At 37.0% G+C, this 22,209-nt stretch overlaps 1 protein-coding gene and 1 pseudogene across 50 annotated transcripts in view; both read left to right on the forward strand.

Annotated features, from left to right (window-relative positions):
- The window catches only part of Clasp2 (cytoplasmic linker associated protein 2), a 192,781-nt gene extending 170,931 nt beyond the window's left edge, over window positions 1-21,850 (forward strand). For all 50 annotated transcript variants that reach the window (XM_047530792.1, XM_047530773.1, XM_047530780.1 and 47 more), the window contains 5 exons: window positions 949-1,142; window positions 1,969-2,097; window positions 3,526-3,732; window positions 18,017-18,133; window positions 20,149-21,850. In XM_047530792.1, the coding sequence (XP_047386748.1) occupies window positions 949-1,142; window positions 1,969-2,097; window positions 3,526-3,732; window positions 18,017-18,133; window positions 20,149-20,235 (734 nt within the window). In that variant the 3' untranslated portion in view covers window positions 20,236-21,850. The remainder of the gene's footprint in view (window positions 1-948; window positions 1,143-1,968; window positions 2,098-3,525; window positions 3,733-18,016; window positions 18,134-20,148) is intronic.
- On the forward strand, window positions 15,995-16,086 carry LOC124969644 (uncharacterized; annotated as a pseudogene).
- Window positions 21,851-22,209: the final 359 nt, after the last annotated feature.

The raw sequence follows: 22,209 nt of genomic DNA on the forward strand, positions 1-22,209 counted from the left end.
AAGAAAAGTGAGTCTGAGGCATAAGCTCAGGCCACTGCCTGGGTCCTCCAGTGTCTTGTTTGTCAAAAGAATTCAGGAGGAACTCTGGTACTTTGCATTGTTCTAGTGCAACCTTCAGATTTTCCTAAAAAATTATTCAAAGCACTATTCTGATTACTGTCTTTGAAAAATAAGCAGTAAGTGTCCTTTAACACTCACGAAATCCATGAGTTCATACTTAAGCAAAAGCAAATCAAAACTCCTAGGTAATCACTGGGTTCAACTCTTCACTTTGAAACTAAAAGATAAATATATTAAGCATTTATTCTATCTTTTCTAGCAAACTGTATTTCAATGTAATCAAAATAGCCCTAGTTAATGAAGTTACTCTCTATGGAGGAATTCTAGCCCATGGAAGGAATATTGTGATTAGATGATTACCATTTTTAACTCTCAATCAGGTCATTGATTGAGCAATAATCAATGTGCAAAACCATTTAATTGGAAGGTTAATGTTGATGGGGGGATTTTAAAATGATGGGATCAGGTTGTCACCACTTAAATCCAGTGATGGTTATTAGCATCACTGAAAGTGAAATATAGAGACATAAAGAGCCTCTTGATCTGACAGTGTAGACTTGCATACTGAAATACATCAGGAGGAAGAGACATGTTTGGATTTACTTCAGGAAAAAGGAGGGGAGAAAGAAATAAGAATAGTAAAATCTTGGTAATTATTAAATCTGGGTAATGGGTATATTGGAGTTCATTACACTGTTCTCTTGAGTGTTTTTATTATAAAAAGTGTTTAACACTGGTGTTTGGGGAATGAAAAATTTGAAAAGAAAATTAATGTCTTTTCTACAAATCAACCTTGATTATGTCTGGGTTTCATGTTATAAAATTGTCATTCCCATACTTGTGAAAGTGATCTATTAAAAAAAAATTTATATTATGTCCCTTTGACAGATCTTTCCCTAGACCATTCTGACCTAGTTGCCGAGTTGTTGAAGGAGCTGTCCAACCATAATGAACGTGTAGAAGAAAGAAAAATTGCCCTCTATGAACTCATGAAACTAACACAGGAAGAATCTTTCAGTGTTTGGGATGAACACTTCAAAACAATATTGCTTTTATTGCTTGAAACCCTTGGTGATAAAGAGGTAAACGGCAGAATACATAAACCTGTCTCTCTGTCCTTCCTGTCTCTTTCAGATTGTCTATTAATCAGGTACTACCCATGTTCAGAAATTGGGAAAATGAGTCTATTCTGCTGCCATTCTCTGCATAAAACTTTCAACAGAAATTACTTTTTATTCTAAACCAGACCTCAACAGTTTTGAGCAGGTGACAACAATAAAAATGAAAGATTACAGACTGAATTTTTATTTTGCAAATATGAATTAGTCATTCAGAATTAAAATATCCTGTTAATAGTCACATCGTAGTTGTTTCTTGACTTTTTTTTAACAAATATAAAAAGTGTGATATGAATTTTCAATTAGAGATTCTAAAATGATGTAAAATGCTAACATACTTCATAGAGTTGTCTACAGTTTCCATTTCCCCAAAATTAAGGTGCTAAAGTTGTAGAAATTGAAAGTATTTCCATTTGTAGTGGCTCATGCCTGTAATCCCAGCAACTCAAGAGGCTGAGGATCACTAGTTCAAGGACAGCGTCAGTAATTAGTGAGGCCCTTAGCAACCTAGTAAGAACCTGTCTCTAAATAAAACATTTAAAAACGACTGGAGCTGGGGAGATAGCTTAGTCGGTAGAGTGCTTGCCTTGCAAGCACAAGGCCCTGGGTTTGATCCCCAGTACCGAAAAAAAAAAAAAAAAAAAAGAACGATATATATAAAAACGGCTGGGGATGTGGCTCAGTGGTAAAGTACCCCTGGGATCAATCCCCAGTACAAAAAAAAAAAAAGGTTGAAAATTGTCTGTCACTATCACATAAAATATTAAAAACATTGTATGTTTCTTCATAGCCTACAATCAGGGCTTTGGCATTAAAGGTTTTAAGAGAAATCTTAAGGCATCAACCAGCAAGATTTAAAAACTATGCAGAACTGACTGTCATGAAAACATTGGAAGCACACAAAGATCCTCATAAAGAAGTAAGTTATGGGCTGGGATAGTGGCTCAGTGGTAGAGAACTTGACTAGCATGTGTGAGGCACTGGGTTCAATCCTAAGAAATAAATAAAGGTATTGTGTCCATCTGTAATGAAAAATATATGCATGTATAAAAAGAAGTTAGTTATCAGACAGTCAAATTATTCGAAGTAATACATAATTAAGATATAGGCATATAGACTGGAGATACAACTCAGTGGTTGAATGTTTGCCCAGCATGTGCAAGGGTCTAGGTTCAGTCCCCAGCACTGGGGGAAGATGGAAGCATATATTCTTTTCTATTACATGAATTATGGTGATATTATGGCCTTTTCACCTAAAATAGGACTGCTCTAGAAAATACTTTATTCGATTTCATTTTTAAGGCTAATGAATCAAAACTAAATGCAAGAGTTAAAACTATAAAACTTTCTCAGAAGAAAGTGAAGGTCTAAATTTTTGTTACATTGGATTAGGCAGTAGTTTCTAAATATAATGCCAAAAGCAGAAGAAACTAATGGAAAAAAACAGGTCAATTGGATTTTATCAAAATTAAGAAATTTTTAGTGCTTCAAAAAACTTATCAGGCCAGGTGTGGTGGTGCATGCCTGTAATCCCAGCGGCTAGGGAGTCTAAGACAGGAAGATTGAGAGTTCAAAACCAGCTTCAGCAGCTTAGGCACTTAGCAACTCAGCAAGACCCTGTCTCTAAATAAAATATTAAAAAGGTCTGGGAATGTGGCTCAGTGGTTAAGCACTGCGTAGTTCAATCCCCAGTACCAAAACAAAAAAACCCACTATCAGGAAAATGAAAAGGGCAGTGTACAGAATGGGAGAAATTTTTTGCAGACCATGTATCTGATAAGGGACTAGTTGTAATGTATAAAGTACTTCTAGAACTCAACAGTGAAAAGAAATCAACAATCAAGGTTACCAAATAATAAGTAAGACCTCACTGTGGCTATTGGAGGGAACATCATTCACATTGCTGTCTAGGTAAATAGAACCTCCACACCTTAGCAAAACTAGTATAGTTTAAAAACTACTTTAACCAGGTATGGTGGTACACACCTGTAGTTCCAGCAGCTCAGAAGGCTGAGGTGGGAGGATCACCAGACCAGCCTGGGCAATATAACATAGTCTCTTTCTCAAAAAAATAAATAACTAATTAGCACTGCTTTAACCAAGAGTAAAAGAACACAGAAGAAGGAAGAATGGTGAAATAAAGCCCCATGCATTTGTCATCTAGCTTCAAAAGTTATTGCCATCTGCTAATCTGTTTATCTTTATTCTCACTTATTTTTTTACTACAGTATTTTCAGAGTGAACCTCAAATTTCATGTCATACTAAATATTCCTAAAGTTTATAATTTTAGTACATATTATAAGATTTTAAAAATTACTTCCTGGCTTAATTTCCTATTTGTTTTAGGTGGTGAGATCTGCTGAGGAAGCTGCATCAGTATTGGCTACTTCCATTAGTCCAGAGCAGTGCATCAAAGTACTTTGTCCTATCATCCAAACTGCAGATTACCCAATTAATCTGGCTGCAATCAAAATGCAAACAAAAGTGATAGAAAGAGTATCCAAGGAAACTCTTAATCTGCTTTTGCCAGAGATTATGCCAGGCTTAATACAGGTAAGCAACAAAGCTTGAAAGAATAAGCTATGATACATTTGTAATTCAGCTATTTTAGGTACTTTCCAAGCAGCACTAGTGGCATGACCCAGCCTTCCTGCTGTCTGCATTATTCAGGACAGTATTTCCATAACTAGGGTTGTGGGTGGAAGTAGGTGTATGGTTGTGGTAACATATACATAACATGACTGCTCAGCCATTTTTAAGTATATAATTTAATGGCATTAAATACATTCTCAGGTTTGTGTAACCATCAATATTGTCCATATCCAGAACTTCTCCATCATCCCAAAACAAAACACTGTACCCATTAAGCAATAATATCCCATTCCTCCCTCCCTCCCAGCCCACAGAAATCTCTCTTCTATTTTCTGTCTCTAAAAATTTATCTATTCTAGATTTCTTTATATGTGAAATCATAAATGTTTTTCCTTCTGTGTCTGGCTTGTTTCTTTTAAAATGTTTTCAGTTCATTCATGTTATAACATGTATCAGAATTTCCTTTCTTTTTATAGCTGAATAATATACCATTTAGGTATATACTACATTTGTTTTTTGTTTTTGTTTTTGGTTTTTTTTGCCGTGCTGGGGATTGAACCCAGGGCCTTGTGCTTGCAAGGCAAGCACTCTACCGACTGAGCTATCTCCCCAGCCCTACATTTGTTTATCTGTCCATCTGTTGATGACTATTTGGGTTGTTTCCTGTTTTTTAATTAGTGTAAATATTGCAGTGCACTTCCTTATAATATCTTCTTATACTTACATGTATATATCTAGAAGCAGAGTTTCTAGGTGTTGCCTGATTTCTCTCCAGAGTAGTTGTACTAATTTAGTCATAGATGTAATCTCTTTTTGTCTGTGTACCCATCCCCATGCATATAAGCATTTAAGCAAAAGTGGGATAATATTTTGTAATGTGCTTTAACTTAGCTATACATTGTGAAGTTTTTTCACCCAATGAATAATGTTCTACAATGTAATTTTAATTGCTGGCTAATATTACATAGGGTATATTAAGAACCATCCTAAACCAGGTGCAGTGGCACATGCCTGTAATCCCTTTGACTCAAAAGGCTGAAGCAGGAGAATCAAGAATTCAAAGCCAGCTTCGGCAACTTAGCAAGGCCCTAAGCAACTCGGCAAAACACTGTCTAATAAAATATAAAAAAGGGTTGGGGATGTGGCTCAGTGGTTAAGTGCTCCTGGGTTCAATCCCTGGTACCAAAAAGAAAAGAACGTCCTAAATAAAATTAATCATTCATTTCTTTGTACATCTATAATACTGTATTTGTTGCCCTGTCCTAACTTATTACTTACTAAATTGTGAGGTCCTAAAATAAAATTCAAATCTCTTTCTTTTTTATTTATGTTTTGGTACTTAAGCACAGAGCTTATGTAGTATGTATATTTCATAGATATTATGAATGCCAAATAAATTTTACAGGATGAATAACTTCGAATATGAAAATACTAGCAAAGGGTGCTTCTGGCTTTAAGTGATTGTGAATTTCTTATTTCCTCTTATCTGCTTGGTGCAAAAATCTTATAGTGTACATGATTATTGGGAACATTCCTGAAAAAGTACAAGAACTCAAATGAATTTAAATTTCAACTTTTTTTTCTGTAAACCATTGAAGTTAGGCTTTACAGGTATTAGGGTAAGAACAAAGAAAGGCAAGAGACAATTACAATACAGTTTCTCAGTGTCTCTAAATTTTTTGACCAAAACATCATCTCACTGAGCACCTAGGATTGTATATAAGAAAACATGAAAACATCTTCAACACAATTAGGGAAAGATACCCCACTGAACCCCAAAATATAAGCAAGCAGGGAGAGCCAGATCACCACCACCAGTAGGTTCCTCTCTGGATCCTATGGTTTAGAAGAGTATAAAGAAAAACCAAAAGTCAACTTTTATGACCTTGGAGCCAGAGAATCACATAAATTCTTGCCCCTACAATAGAGTGCTGAGGAAAGGTTATGGTGGAAGCATGAATACTACAGGCAAGGAGGATTATGCTGGGGTGGTCTGAATCCTCAGGACTCTTTGAAATACTTTGCAAAAGTAACAGGGTGTGCAATATCCCTGATGAACATAGAAGCAAAAATTCTCAATAAAATTCTGGCAAATCACATACAAAAATATTAAAAAGGTAGCACACCACAATCAAGTGGAGTTCATCCCAGGGATGCCAGATTGATTCAACATATGGAAATCAATAAAAGTAATTCATCATATCAATAGACTTAAAGGCAAGAATGATATGATCATCTCAATAGATGCAGAAAAAGCATTTGACAAAATACAGCACCTCTTCATGTTCAAACCACTAGAAAAAGTAGGGATAGTAGGAATATACCTCAACATTGTAAAAGCTATTTATGCTAACCCCAAGGCCAACATCATTCTAAGTGGAAAAAAAATTGAAAGTATTCCCTCTAAAAACTGGAACAAGACAGGGATGCCCTCTTTCAACACTTCTATTCAACATAGTCCTCAAACTCTAGCTAGAGCAGTTAGACAAAAGAAATTAGAGGGATATGAATAGGAAAAGAAGAACTCAAACTATCACTGTTTGCCAATGACATGATTCTATGTTGAGGATCCAAAAAATTCCACCAGAAAACATCTAGAATTATTTAATGAATTCAGAAAAGTAGCAGGATATAAAATCAGTACCCATAAATCAAATGCATTTCTGTACCATCAGTGATGAATCCACTGCAAGTGAAATTAGGAAAACTGCCCTATTCACAATAACCTCAAAAAAAAAAAAGAAAAAAGAAAAGAAAAAGAAAAAACCTGGGAATCAGTCTAACAAAGGAGGTGAAAGACCTCTACTACAGAACACTAAAGAAAGAAAATTGAAGAAGACTTTAGAAGATGTAAAGATCTACCATGATCTTGGATAGGCAGAATTAATATTGTCAAAATGGCCATACTACCAAAAGTGTTATTCAGATTTAATACAATTCCTATGAAAATCCCAATGACATTCTTCAGAGAACTAGAAAAGACAATCATGAAATTCATTTGAAAAAATGAGACCCAGAATAGCCAAAGCAATCCTTAGCAAGAAGAGTAAAGCAGGTGGCATCACAATACCAGATCTTAAACTATATACTACAGAGCAACAGAAACAAAAACAACATGGTATTGGCACCAAAATAGACTTGTATACCAATGGTACAGAATAGAAGACACAGAGACAAACCCACATAAATACAGTTATCTCATACTAGACAAAGATGCCAGAAACATACGTTGGAGGAAAGATAACCTCTTCAACAAATGTTGCTGGGAAAACTGGAAATGTAGCAAAATGAAATTAAACCTCTATCTATCTTTCACCCTGCACAAAATTCAACTCAAAATGGATCAAGTAGGCACTAGAACAGAGACCCTGTGCCTAACAGAAGAAAAACTAGGTCCAAATCTTCATCCTGTTGGCTTAGGACCTGACTTCCTTAACAGGACTCCTAAAGTGCAAGAATTCAGATCAAGAATCAATAAATGGGATGGATTCAAACTAAAAAGCTTCTTCTCAGCAAAGGAAATAATCAAGAACATGAAGAGAGAGCCTACAGATTGGGAGAAGATATTTACCACACTCACCTTAGATAGAGCTAATCTCCAGGATATATAAAGAACTCGGAAAACACCAAAAAAACTAATAACCCAATCAATAAATGGGCTAAGGAACTGAATAGACACTTCACAGAAGTAACACAATTGATCAACAAACAGGAAAAAAATGTTCATCATCTCTAGCAATTAGAGAAATGCAAATCAAAACTAAGATTTCATCTTACTCCAATCAGAATGGTAATTATCAAGAATACAAGCAGGCTGGGGAGATAGCACAGTCAGTAGAGTGCTTGCCTTGCAAGCACAAGGCCCTGAGTTTGATTCCCCAGCACCCCGCCAAAAAAGAAAAAAAAAAGAATACAAGCAATAGTAAGTGTTGGCAAGGATGTGGGGAAAAAAAGGACTGCTGGTGGGAATACCAGTTGGTGCAATTGTAATGGAAAGTGGTGTGAAAATTCCTCAGAAAACTTGGAATGGAACCACCATATGACCCAGCTATCCCAAAGGACTGAAAATCAGCATACTACAGTGACAATAATCACATCAATGTTTATAGCAGCTTAGTTCACAATAACTAAACTATGGAACCAACCTAGATGCCCTTCAACAGATTCATAGATAAAGAAAATGTGGTATATATATACAATGGAATATTACTCAGCCTCAAAGAAGAATGAAATTGGCTGGGCCCAGTGGCGCACACCTGTAATCCCAGCAGTTAGGGAGGCTGAGGCAGGAGGATCTCAAATTCAAAGCCATCCTTAGCAAAAGCAAAGCACTAAGCAACTCGGTGAGACCCTGTCTCTAAATAAAATACAAAATAGGGCTGGGGATGTGGCTCAGTGGTCGAGTGCCCCTGAGTTCAATCCCTGGTACCCACCTCTAAAACAAGAAGAATGAAATCATGGCATTTGTAGGTAAATGAATGGAACTGGAAAATATCATGCTAAGCAAAATAAGCTAAATCCAAAAAAACAAAGACTGAATGTTTTCTCTGATAACCCGATACTGATCCATAAGGGCAGAGGAGAAGTGGTAGGAAGAATGAAAGAATTTTTGGAGGGGCAGAGGAGAGTGAGGGGTGGAAAAGGGAGGGGGTGTGGGGATCGAAAGGACAGTGGAATGGAATGGACATTATTATCCTGTATACATGTATGACTGCACTACCAGTGTGACTGCACCATGTACAGCCAGAGGAATGTGAAGTTGTGCTCCATTTGTGTACAAGGTGTCAAAATGCATTCTACCATCATGTATAACTAATTAGAACAAATTAAAAAATAAAAAATAAAGTAGCTGGGTGTGGTGGTACATTCCTAATCCCGGGTACTCACAGGCTGAGGCAGGAAGATTGCAAGCCCAAGCAATTTAGCAAGACCCTGCCTAAAATAAAAGGTCTGGGAATGTAGCTCAGTGATGGAGTCCTGGGTTCAATCCCCCAGTACCATCAAGGGAAAAAAAAAAGTGGAGGAGAAAGAGAGGAGAGAGAAGGGAGTGGAAGAGAAAGATGCAGGAGAGGGAGAGAACAAGAATCAAATGAATTTCAATTTAAATGAAAAGAAAGAAATTATCTTCCAGAAAGAGCTCCTCACCTACAAAAATCTCCTTGATATAGAAGCCAAACTGAGTGTCATAGCAATACTGTGGGAGATGTAGCTTCACAGGAAGGCCGTATTTTTAATACCTTTAGCAAATAGGAAGAGGCAGTTCTATAGCAGTAGTGCTTAAAAAGCTTTTATAGCCCCACTCCAAACCTTAAATAGAAGACTTCACTTTAAATATAGAATATACATAATCCCATTTCATTTACATGTAAATGACAAAAGGGTTGTAGGTCATGCCCCGCCCCCGCAAAAAAAAAGTTGCTGGGATTACAAGTATATATCCCTCCCTTTCAAAAAAGAGGAAGAAGTAATGATCTGTAGGGTATCCAGTATACCTGTTTTTCTAGGTACACTAGAAAAATGTAGACACAAACCAAATGAATTTAAGAAAACAAAGGGGTAAATGTAGGAAACAATAAAAGCTAATAAAAAGCATGAATAAGGCCAGGTGTGGTGGCACCCACTTGTAATCCCACCAACTTGAGAGGCTAAGGCAGGAGGATCACAAGTTCAAAGCCAACCTTAACAATTTACTGAGGCCTTTAGCAGCCTAGCAGTACCCTATAGGAAAATAAAAAATAAAAAGATCCAGCAATGTGACTCAGTGACATTGCAGCATAATAAGACTGTGTGTGACAAACCCATAGCCAACATCATACTGATTAGGGAAAGACTGAAAGCATTTCTTCTGTAATCAGGAGTAAGACAAGGGTTTCTACTCTCACCATGTAGATTCAATATAGCCCTTGAAATTTTAGTCAGAACATATGGGCAAGAAAAGAAATAAAAGAGATACAAATAACATAGGTGAGGAAGGAATCAAATTATTCCTGTTTACAAATTATATGACTCTATACTTGGAAGATAGAGTCATATATATTCTACCAAAAGAACTAATAAATCCAGCAAAGTAGCAGGAAACAAATTCAATATTAAATAATTAGAAAAGCAAGACCATTCACAACAGCCTCAAAAAAAAAAAAAAATAAGATACCTAGGGATAAGAGATAACCAAGGAGATGAAAGACCTTTGCGGTGAAAATTATAAACCAGTGAAGAAAGAAATTGAAGAAACACTAGATGAAAACACCTCCCATGTCATGAATCAGCAGATTTAATGTCATTAAAATGGCCCTGTGACCAAAAGTAATATATAGGTTTAATAAATTCACACTTAAATACCAATGTCATTCTTCACAGAACTAGAGAAAAAAAAAAAGTCTTAAAATTCATATGGAAGCAATAAAGACCCCAAATAGCCAAAACAGTCCTGAGCAAAAAGTACTGCTGGAGGCCAGGAATGATGGCATACACCTGTAGTCCCAGGACTTGGGAAGCTGTGGCAGGATCACAAGTCCAAAGCCAGTCTCAGCAACGTAGTGAGACCCTATCTCAAACTTTAAAATATAAGAAAGTCTAGGGGTGTAGCTCACTGGTAAAGGACCCCTGCGTTCAATCCCTACTTCAAGAAAAAAGAAAAAAAAAAATGCTGGAGACATCACAATACCTAATTTCAAAATATGCAAGAGAGCCATAGCAACAAAAGAGCATCGTTTTTCTTGGTGTTGATTGCTTTAACACTGAGCTACATTCCCCTGCCCATTTTTAATTATTTATTTTTGTTTGTTTGTTTTGTTTTGTTTTGGTGACAGAGTCCTGCTAAGTTGCTTAGGCTAGCCTTGAACTTACAATCCTCCTGCTTCAGCCTCTCAAGTTGCTGGGATTATAGGTATATACCATCTTGCCCTGTAGCCATCCAATTTTTGACAAAGATGCCAAAAATATATATTACAGAAAGACTGCCTCTTTAACAAGTGGTGCTGCACAAAAATCAACTCAAAATGGATCAAAGACTTAAATGTAAGACCCAAAACTTTGAAACTCCTTCAAGAAGATTTAGGGGAAACACTTCAAAACAGGCACAGGCTGCAACTTCCTGAATAGGCCTCCAGTAACTCAGGATATAATAGCCAGAATCAACAAATGGAATGGCATCAAAAGGCTTCTCTACAGCAAAGAAGTCAATAATCAGAGTGATGAGACAGCCTACAGAATGAGAGAAATTCTTTGCCAGCTATTCTTCTGACAAATGATTAATATTAAATCAGAAGAACTCAAAATCTTAACACTGAAAACAACGACCGAATCAGTAAATGAACACATGACCTGAACAGACACTTCTCAAAGGAAGTAAGAATGCTCCACAGGTACAGTGGAGCAACAGCCAAGCACATGACCCTGGCCTGAGGAGGCGGCAGGAAGGCCATGACAGTTTGCTGTGACACCGTGGAATGCAGCAGGGGAAGTGATGACAAAGCCATAGGGGAGTTGACCATTTATTTTCAGAGCCATTAGAGCAGTTTACTTGTATGTGGATTTGCTGACATCCCACTAACTGGTATGAACCCTCTGTCTCCTTTTAAGTGTGGATCCATGATATCTTGTTCAGAATATAGTAGAGTTTTACCAACTAAAGCTAATAAGACTCAGGACAGATTTGAACTAGCCTTCCTTACCATTGAAGGGTGTTGCTTGACAGGAATTGTATTTGGAATAGTGAATGGTCTTCAACTAGGATCGAAGAAAACCCAGAACATGACCTGATCCAAACCAAGAAATGTACAGATTTTGAGTATGGTGACTAACTGGGCAATGTGCACTTCAGGCTAATACTCTAGGTTCTCTGGCTATGCTTTGTAGTGCAGTTAGTGTTACTATTGAGAAATCGTGAGGTGCAAAAGATGACCTTGACACAGTACCAGCCAGAACCATGACTGGAGTGTCGTATAAGTACACACGTAGTCTTTGAGGGGTGGCACAAGTTTGTCTGGCCTAATACTTAACAGACTAGAACAACTGGGAACACATAAACATGAAAAGGCCCCTTTCTCTAACAGTCACTCTGAAGATTTTTACCAACTCATGAACGTAAAATACTTCAGTAGCCATCCAGACCAGTCAGTCAGTCCAGTTTGGAGTTACTTTCTCTCCTGTCTGTAATTAGTTTGAAAAATTGGAGTTTATGATTTGCTTTGATAAACATCGGGACTGGCATTCCTTCTTGCCCATAATGAGTTGAAGCCAAAAACCTTTGGTGACTCACTTAGTTAAATGGTTCTCTTCCCCTTTGGAGATCTTGCTCCTGTTTTCTCTCCTTCTCTCTCAACTAGAAAACCAATTAACTCTCAGAATTCAGATCACGCTTTTTGTTAACACTTTATCACTTAATTTGTTTATTTAATGTCCTAAAACTGTAATGTTGCTTTGTGTTCTGATTAAAGGGTGAAAATAGAAAAAAAGAAGGAAATACATTTCACCCCAGTCAGAATGGCTATCATCAAGAATACAAAAAATAATAAATGCTGGTGAGGATGCAGGGAGAAAGGAGCCCTTACACACTGTTGATGGGAATATAAATTTGTATAGCCACAATGGAAATCAGTATGGAGATTTCTCAAAAAAACTAAAAATAGGCATGGTGGTACATGCCTGTAATCCCAGCAACATGAGATACTGAGACAAGAGGATTGCAAGTTCAAGGCCAGCCTCAGCAATTTAGTGAGGTCCTAAGCAACTTAGTGAGACCCTGTCTCAAAATAAGGAATAAAAAGGGCTGGGAATTTAGGTTGCTGGCAAAGTGCCCCTGGGTTAAATCCCCAGTACCAAAAAAGAAACACTAAAAATAGAACTACCATTGATCCAACTACACCACTCCTCAGTACTTAGCCAAAAGAGTTAAAGTCAGCATACTTTAGAGATATGAACATGCCTGTGTTTATGGTGGCATAATTCACAATAACCTAGTTATGGAATCAGCTAGGTATCTGGCAACAGATGAATGAATAAAAATATGTGGTATGTATACATAATGGAGAATTATTGAGTCATAAAGAAGTACAAAATCATGTCATTTGCATTGAGTGTGTACTGAAAATCAGAGACAATCCTCAAAGACTGGGAGAATATTTGGCTCTAGGCATTTAAGGAAATCTCAGTCAGGTTACTGATTGCTGAGATAACATAGAAATCTCAGTGACTATACACCATGTATAAAAATAACTGAAGTGAGTCAGTGACCTAAGAGCTAAAACTATAAAACTCTTAGGAAAAAACAGGGTTAAATCTTTCTTACTTTAGGTATGACAGTGGATTCTTAGATTTGACATCCAAAGCATTAATGAAAAGCAGATTGATTGGACTTCATTAAAATTAATAACTTTAGGGCTGGGAATGTAGCTCAGGGGTAGAGTGATGCCTTGCATGCACAGGGCCCTGAGTGTGATGCCCAGCACTGCAATAATATCATCATAGAATAAAGTGGAAAGACAACCCGTAGAGTTGAAGAAAAGATTTTTGCAAATTACGGATTTAATAAGAGTCTGCTATCTAGAATATAAAGAACTATTTTAACTTAACAAAACCCAGCAGTTTTAAATGGACAAAGGACTTGAATAGACATTTCATCAAAGAAGATACACAAATGACCAACAAGCATATCAAAAAATGCTTGTTACAGAAATGTGCATTGATAATTCATAATAAACCAACCGTGGTGGCACATGCCTATAATCCCAGTGGCTTAGGAGGCTGAGATGGGAGGATCATGAGTTCAAAGCCAGCCTCAGCAATTTAGCAAAGCCCTAAGCAACTTAATGAGATCTTGTCTCAAAATAAAATATAAGAAAAAGGGCTGGGGATGTGACTCAGTGGTTAAGTGTCCCTGGGTTCAATCCCTAGTACCAAAAACAAAAATGATATATGACATCACACACACTGGGATGACTATCACACAAAATAAACAAGTGTTAGTGAGGATGTACAGAAGTTGGAATCCTCATACATTGCTGATAGAAATGAAAAGTAGTGCAGCTGTTACGAAAAACATTTTAACCATTCCTTAAAAAGTTAATGAAGTGCTGGAGATGTAGCTCAGAGGTAGAGTGCTTTGCTTGCTTATTACGTGTGAGGCCTTGGGTTCAATCACCAGTACAGAAATAAATAAATAAAGCAAATTTTAAAAATTAATGTAAAATCATCATTTAATCCAGCAATTCCATTCATACGTGCATACCCAAAAGAAGTCAGAGCAAATACTTAGCTGTCATAGATATTTAGAACTGCACAATTCTTAATAGCCAAAAGGTAGAAATGATCATTAACTGATAAATGAATAAGCAAAACAGTACACCATACAATGTAATATTATCCAGCCATAAAGAAGAATGAAGTACTGATATGCCCATATGTCTTGCTGCAGTTGTCTCAGCTGGCTCCTGTCTACTTTCCCTCCTACTTTATGAGCTCCTATAATGATTTTTTCATTCATAGGAAGCACTGAACTGTGACTGGAGTTGTGGCTTAGTGGTAGAGCACTTGCCTGGCATGTGCAAGGCCCTGGGTTCGCTATTCAGCACCACATATAAATAAATAAAAAATAAAAGACCTATTGACAACTAAAAATATATATATTAAAAAAAAAGAAGAAGAAAGAAAGAAAGAAAGCACTGAACTGTCTCTTGAGGTGACTGCAAATGTCCCTATCTCTGTCTGGTACACTCATCCTCACTTTCCTTAGTCTTAATTTATTCTTATCCTCAGGTCTCCATTTAACTTGTCTCTGCAGAGTATTTTCTTTGTTCATTTTTGGTTCTTTGGTACTAGGGATTGAACCCAGGGGCACTTAACAACTGAGCCACATCCACAGCCCTTCTTATCCTTCATTTTGAGACAGAGTCCCACAGAGTTGCTCAGGACCTTGCTAAATTGCTCAGACTATCTTTGAACTCACAATCCTCCTGCCTCAGCCTCCAATGATTCTGGGATCATAGGTACATGCCACCATGCCCAGTTTTGTAAAGTATTTTCTGATTATCACATTCCTATCCCACTCCATCCTGGCCATGTGATTCCATAACTTTTCTGGGAGGGTTATTTTTTATCTCATAGGACATGGACACTGAACATTATTTATGTGGCCTGTTTTTGCACATAGCAAATAATTAAATATTGGAACATCAAATGCAATATTCTTTGCACTGCTATTTGTAATATCAAGAGGGAGGTTGTGGCTTAAGGCACGGCGGCACATACCTGTAATCCCAGTGACTCGGGAGGCTGAGGCAGGAGGATTGTGAGTTCAAAGGAAGCCTCAGCAATTTAGTGAGGCCCCAAGCAACTCAGTGAGACCCTGTCTCTAAGTTTTAAAAAATACAAAAAAGGACTGGGGATGTGGCTCAGTGGTTAAGTGCCCCTGAGTTCAATCCCTGGTACCAAAAAAAAGTTGTCAGGGAAAAAACTTAAAGTTAACAACAGTAGGGCTGGAGGTGTAGCTCAGTGGTAGAGCACTTGCCTAGCATGCATGAGGCCCTAGGTTCATCCCCAGCACTACAACAGTTTACAACTATAGAATGGTTAAACAAGGATATGTACAAAATGAATACCTTATATCATTATTAAGACTACGTAGAACAATTAATTTTATTATATCAAAGTGATGAGAGAAAATTAAATGAACACTGTTTGATATCATGACTTATGAAGAATATGTTTCTTAAGTTAGGGGTGTGGGTGATAGCGCATCTTGAGACCTTGGGTTCAGTCCCCAACACCACCAAAAAAATAAAGGGTTTCTTTTAGCTGCGTATCTATTGATATTGACATTTTAATGTAAGTTTAGTTCTTTTAGAATAATAAAATATCAGGGTTTTAATAGAGATTGTTTTTCCCCTGTATAAAATGTGCATATACATTCAGATAATTGAAATATACTTTGAAAAATACTTTTTTTGGTGGGGTGGGCACCAGGGATTGAACTCAGGGACACTCAACTACTGAGCCACATCCCCAGCTCTATTATTTTTTTATTTACCGACAGGATCTCACTGAGTTGCTTAAGGCCTCACTAAATTGCTGAGACTGGCTTTGAACTCACAATCCTCTTGCCTCAGCCTTCCTAGCTGCTGGGATTACAGATGTGCTCCACCGCGCCTGGCTCAAAAATACTTTATGAATAAGATTACTACGGGCTATTGTAATAAAAAGCATAGTGGAGTACTTGTTTTAGTATATGTGTGTAGCACATATACTAAATTGGAACGATACAGAGAATGGCCCCTGCGTAAGAATGACATGCAAATTCTGGAAACATTCCATATTTTTAAGGATCAAGGGCCTAGGTGTTAGACCAGAGACCCTGTGCCTACTAGAAGAAAATGTAGGCCCAACTCTCCACTATGTCAGCTTAGGAACCAAATTCCTCAACAAGACTCCTAAAGTACAAGAATTCAAATAGATCAATATATGGGATGAATTCAAACTAAAAAACTTCTTCACAGCAAAGGAAACAATCAAGAACGTGAAGAGAGAGCCTACAGAACAGGAGAAGATATTTGCACCTCAGATAGAGCATTAATCTCCAGGACATATAAAGCACTCAAAAAACTTAACACCAACTAAACTAATAACCCAGTCAATAAATGAGCAAAGGAACTGAACAGACACTTCACAAAAGAAGAAATGCAAATGGTCAACAAATACATGAAAAAATGTTCACCATCTCTAACAGTTAGAGAAATGCAAATTAAAACTACACTGAGGTGCTGGGTTGTGGCTCAGTCGTAGAGTGGTAGCATTTGTGAGGTCCTGGATTTGATCCTCTGTACCTCTGTAGAAATAAAATAAGGGTATTATGTTCACCTATAACTAAAAATTATATATTTTTTAAAAAACTACACTGAGATTTCATCTCACTCTAGTCAGAATGACAATTATTAAGAATACAAGCAGCAGTACATGTTGGCGAGGTTGTGAGGAAAAAGATTCACTCATACACTGCTGGTGGGACTGCAGACTGGTGTGACCACTGTGGGAAACAGGATGGAGATTCCTCAGAAAACTTGGAATGGAACCACCATTTGACCCAGTTATCCCACTCCTCAGTATATACCCCAAGAACTTGAAATCAGCATACTATAGTGATGCAACCACATCAATGTTTATAGCAGTTCAATTCACAATAGCTGAGCTGTGGAACCAACCTAGTTGCCCTTTGACAGATGGATAAAGAAAATGTGGTATATATACACTAGAATATTACTCGGCCATAAAGAAGAGTGAAATTATGGCATTTGCTTATAAATGGATGGAACTGGAGTCATGCTAATGAGCCAGTCCCCAGAAAACCAAAGACCAGATGTTCTCTCTGATATGCTAACACACAATAAGGGTGGGGGAGGGAAGAATAGAAGTTCATTGGATTATTAGACACAGGAATGAATGGAAGTCGGGGGAATGGGAATAGGAAAGACTGTAGAATGAATCTGATATAACTTTCCTGTTCTCATATATAAATACAAGACTAACTCCACATCATGTACAAATGTTCAACGACAAGAATGGGAAGTGGGGGCTGCAATTATAGCTCAGTGGTAGAGTGCTTGCCAGCATGTGTGAGGCACTGGGTTTGATCTTCAGCACTACATAAAATAAACAAGTAAGTAAAAGTATTGTGTCCATCTACAACTAAAAAACAAAAATTTTTTTAAAAGAATGGGAAGTTGTTCTCCATGTATGTGTAATATGTCAAAACACACTACTGTCATATATCCAGAAAGAACAAATTTTAAAAAGCATAGGGGAATTAGTTTACATAGACGGGATTTATTTGAGAAGGTAATCGCAGGGATGGGACAGATGTAAAACATACTTAGCCTTGGATCATAGGAGTACCCTGACTGCCAAAACAATGAATTTTGTTTTATTAGGTAGTGAAAGGCCGTGGCTGCCCTGAAGCTAAGTTCTTTAAGGCTCATCTGGAGACTTTTTGTCAGGTGGATAGGCAAAGGGGCAACCTCAGAATCAGAGAAGTGCAGCCTATCAGGAAAGAAACTGATAATGAGCTAGGAGTAGAGCCGAGTGCCGTGAAGTAGGAGAGAAGGTTGTATCTATGCCTGCAGAGGTCGAAAAATTAACTTAGGTCAGCAGTTTCTCACCTCTGTATTCTTAGGATGTCATTTTTGAGTTGCATCTTCTATTGCAAAGGTATTCTCTCAGATTCCTCAGGAGTACTAACAATGGGCTCTCTCCCTAGGGTTATGATAATTCGGAGAGCAGTGTTCGGAAAGCTTGTGTCTTCTGCCTTGTAGCTGTTCATGCGGTAATTGGTGATGAACTGAAACCACATCTCAGTCAGCTCACTGGCAGTAAAGTAAGTGGTGCTGCGTGGATTTAAAGTGGTAGTGGTGGTGCATTCTTTAAAATTCATTTCTGTGTGTGTTAAAGGGGAAATTTGTTGCTCAACTTTTAATCAGGCTTTGCGTACACCTTGCCTATGGTCCTTCTAATTTGCCTTTTAGCTGTTTCTGCTCCTAATATCTGTCACTCAGGTAAGGTCAGCAGTTTGGCAGGGTTGTCGACAGATTACTGTGAGAGAAAAAAACCAACATGTTCTGGTTATTTATAACCGCTAACCAACTCCTTTTCTTTTCCCTCACTCAAGTCTTTCTCTCCAAGGACTATTTAAGAATAAATAAATTGTCGTGGTTATATATTCATGAATTACTCTTTATCTCCCAAAATGTGGCACACTTGAAAGTTTCTCTGATTTCCCCATAAGAACTGTAATAATCAAATATTCGATCTCTCTTTATTCTTATGAACCAGATTAATGTGCAACTTTGACTTGGTGTCATAAAAATTTCTGATTAGTCCTTAAAACTTAAAAAAAAATAAATAAGACTTGCTTTCCTCCTTTTATTGGTACTACCAGAACTTTGGAATATATTCTAGGGGTTGAGAATAGATCATGTTTATTTTTTGTTTTTGTGTTTTTTGCAGTACTGGAGATTGAACCATGGATCACTCTACCACTAACCCACATTCCAGCCTTCACCTTTTTTTCTTTTTAAGGCAGAGTCTTACTAAATTGCCAAGGCTGTCCCCAAACTTGTGATCCTCCTGCCTTAATCTCCTGAGTCACTGGTGTTAGAGGGTTATGCTGCTGCACCTGGCAGCATTGATAGTTGAATTATGGTTACTGAACCAGCTAACAGGGGCTGGGGAGATAGCTCAGTCGGTAGAGTGCTTGCCTGGTAAGAACAAGGCTCTGGGGTTCGATCCCCAGCACCCCCCCCAAAAAAAAAAGACAGAAGTGAACCAGCTAACAGGAGGCATTCACTTTCATTTATGGTTTCCCATAATCATAATGATTGCCATTACCATGGTCACTTTTTTTTTTAATACCAAAAGACAGAATTAAAATACAGACAAAGGAGCATAGTGGCACCTATAATCCCACCTACTCAGGAGGCTGAGGCAAGAGGATCACAAGTTTGAGGTCACCCTTGGCAATTTAGTGAAATCCTGTCTCAAAATAAAAAATATGAAGGTCTGGGGATGTAGATTAATTATAAAGCACCCCAGAGTTCAATCCCCAGTATGTACACACACATGCACACAGACTTTAAACAATTAAAATTTAGTACTTTGTCATAATATTAAGCAGCCAGAAATAACGTTACATATGAAGAAAGTAGGTAGGTTTTAAATAACATCACATGAAAAACCTGTAACAGAATTATATATGTGTTGATTACAAATTTCACATAAATCTGATCTCATATAGGTAAAAACTACAAAATGACATTGAAACATCAAAACATTTTTGTTAGGATGTCAGTGGCATAGTGGCCTGAGATCTTGGGTCCTGGACCAATTTGCCTTGATTTCTGTCCTGACCCACTTCTTTGAGTTTTTTTGTTTTGTTTTGTTTTTGTTTGTTTATCTGGGTGCTGGGAAATTGAACCCAGGTCCTTGTGCTTGTGAGGCAAGCACTCTACCAACTGAGCTATATCCCCAGCCCCTCCTGACCCACTTCTTACCCACCCCTAAGACCTTAGGCAGTTACTTTCCCATTCTGTATATTGATTGCCTCATCTATAAAATGTGAAAATAAAGAGATAATATAAAGCAGTTAGCACATGATATAGCATGGAGTGCCCAGTTGTTTGCCATTTTTGTTTCAATGGTGATTTCTTATAAGTTTAATGTTTTATGTGTTACCACTACAACCTTTTTATCTACACTAGCTTGGGCATTATAATTATCCCCAGCCTAAAATCTGTCCTTCAAAGCTCACATGTAGGTATATAATCATTTTAATGAATGTCTTATCATAATTTAGAGCAACTTGCTCAAATAACATACTATGACTTGAATCCACAGATGAAGCTACTGAATCTTTACATCAAGCGTGCACAAACAGGTTCTGGAGGAGCTGATCCCACTACTGACGTTTCTGGACAAAGTTAGTAAAGTTCATCAAAGTCACCAGGAATCTCTGAGAAAGGACAGACAGACTACCCTCATCAATGAAAGGAAATTCTCAAATACATCTTATGAAACATAACCATTGTTTCCCAGTTTAGTTTTTTGTCTTGTTTTGTTTTATATTTTCTGTAACAGAGGGCTATCCTCAGTCTGCATGTAACTTTTATGATAGTTATTCCAAATTCAAGAAGAAACAGTATTAACATCAATTGATCAATACAAAGTAATTTTTAAATCTAATTCATCTTTTCACATGTTTGTACTTCTTTGTCTTCCCATTAACCTTTGCCAGTGTTATGATTGTATAAATTTTTTTAAATGCTGGTTAAACAGGAATGCTTAAAGCTTTAAAAGTTCAACAGTCTAAAACATTTTTTTGCCTTTATTCAACTGCAGAATAATATTTTATTGCTTCTTTGAGTTTTGTTCTGTATCATGTCCTATGCTAGAAATATTGAAAATGATGTGAAACAAAGCAAGACTAATTTGAACTTCAGCCAGACTCTGTTGGTGTGGTGGTGATACATGTCATTAGTTGCAACTTCTTTGGGGTGATCGTAGTTTAAAACTAAGACCTCAAAGAGAAATGTTACAGAATCAGCCAGTTCTGTAAAACTGATATTGTTTGTTGGTTATTGATCTTGCCATCTTTATTTAAAACCACATCCCTCTATGATCCTTTAAGAAAGCTCCACCAAATCATCTGCCTGGTTTTTTCTTGATACTTATTAAAATAGAAGGTTTCGTTGCAGGGTTTTTTGGTTATCTTTGTTGTGAATGATGCTTTTTTGTATTTATTAATATCAAATTCACTTATGAATAAACTTGATAATGGAAATAGACAAAAAAATCAAGTGCGTGTGTGTCTTTGTATTCTGTTTCTCATTTAATAAACAGACTGATTATTGAGACACGTGAGTCGAACAGCACCTAAATGGTGGAACCTGGTTTCCTTTGACCATGCAATTATCTTACTTGAAAACATGATCCTGATGAGAGAGAAGATGGTGCCAAGGCTATCTTGTATAATGGGCGCAAATTCTCTACCTCTTCAGGGCTAATACCTTTAACTGAGCTGCTGCCTGTAATGTCTTTTGGAAAACTATTTAAAGGGTGATTATCTGTTACTTTATAACAAAAATTTTAATCACCTTTTGCTATTACTATTCTTTTCATGTGCAGCCAACTTTCTAAGATTACCAGTTTGGGTGAAAGGCCAAATTAGATAATATGGAACCAGGATACTAATGACTTTTTTTTTTTTTTTTTTTTTTTAATCGTAACATCAAGTGAATTTGACTGGAAAGGCAAATGGCTACTAGGGAAGCAATTTGCTGTTGTTACAGTTATCTGTACTTTGTTTAAATGAAAAAACTGTAGAAATATATGTAAAGAATTTAAGACAAGAGTACTGAATGGATGATTTGTCATAGGCTTTTCCCTTTCTTTGTTTCTGTTTTAGCAGCAACAGAATAATTTCTCTATCTCCTCTCCCCCTTACCTGTAACAATTTTGTTTTCTACTGTTAATTACATTGTGTATTTATAGTTCTATGCTTACTGTTGTGCATATACTGGCAATAAAACTGTACATAACATTACTTGAAAAAGTTAATAATGTATAACAGCTGTTTTTTCTGTCTTACTGTGTAATAAGTCACAAAGATTATGGGGTTTTTCTGACTTTAGAAGGTCTTGTATCAATGATATTCTCAAGAATTTTGTAAGTGCATCTGAGGAGAAAAGATCGGGAGTAGGAACCACGATCCAATGTACATAGCTATTTACACATGTGTATATATATTACGGCTTATCTTTAAGAAGAAAAGGCATTTTAAACATTGAACTCTTCTCAGTAGTGTTTTATGTACCATGACCTTTGATATATTTTATTATTATTTTTAATCAGAGTATTGATTTAATTTTGACCTCTGCTTTAAGATATTGCTCTAACTGT

This window comes from Sciurus carolinensis, chromosome 17 (genome assembly GCF_902686445.1).
Source record: "Sciurus carolinensis chromosome 17, mSciCar1.2, whole genome shotgun sequence".
NCBI lineage: Eukaryota > Metazoa > Chordata > Mammalia > Rodentia > Sciuridae > Sciurus > Sciurus carolinensis.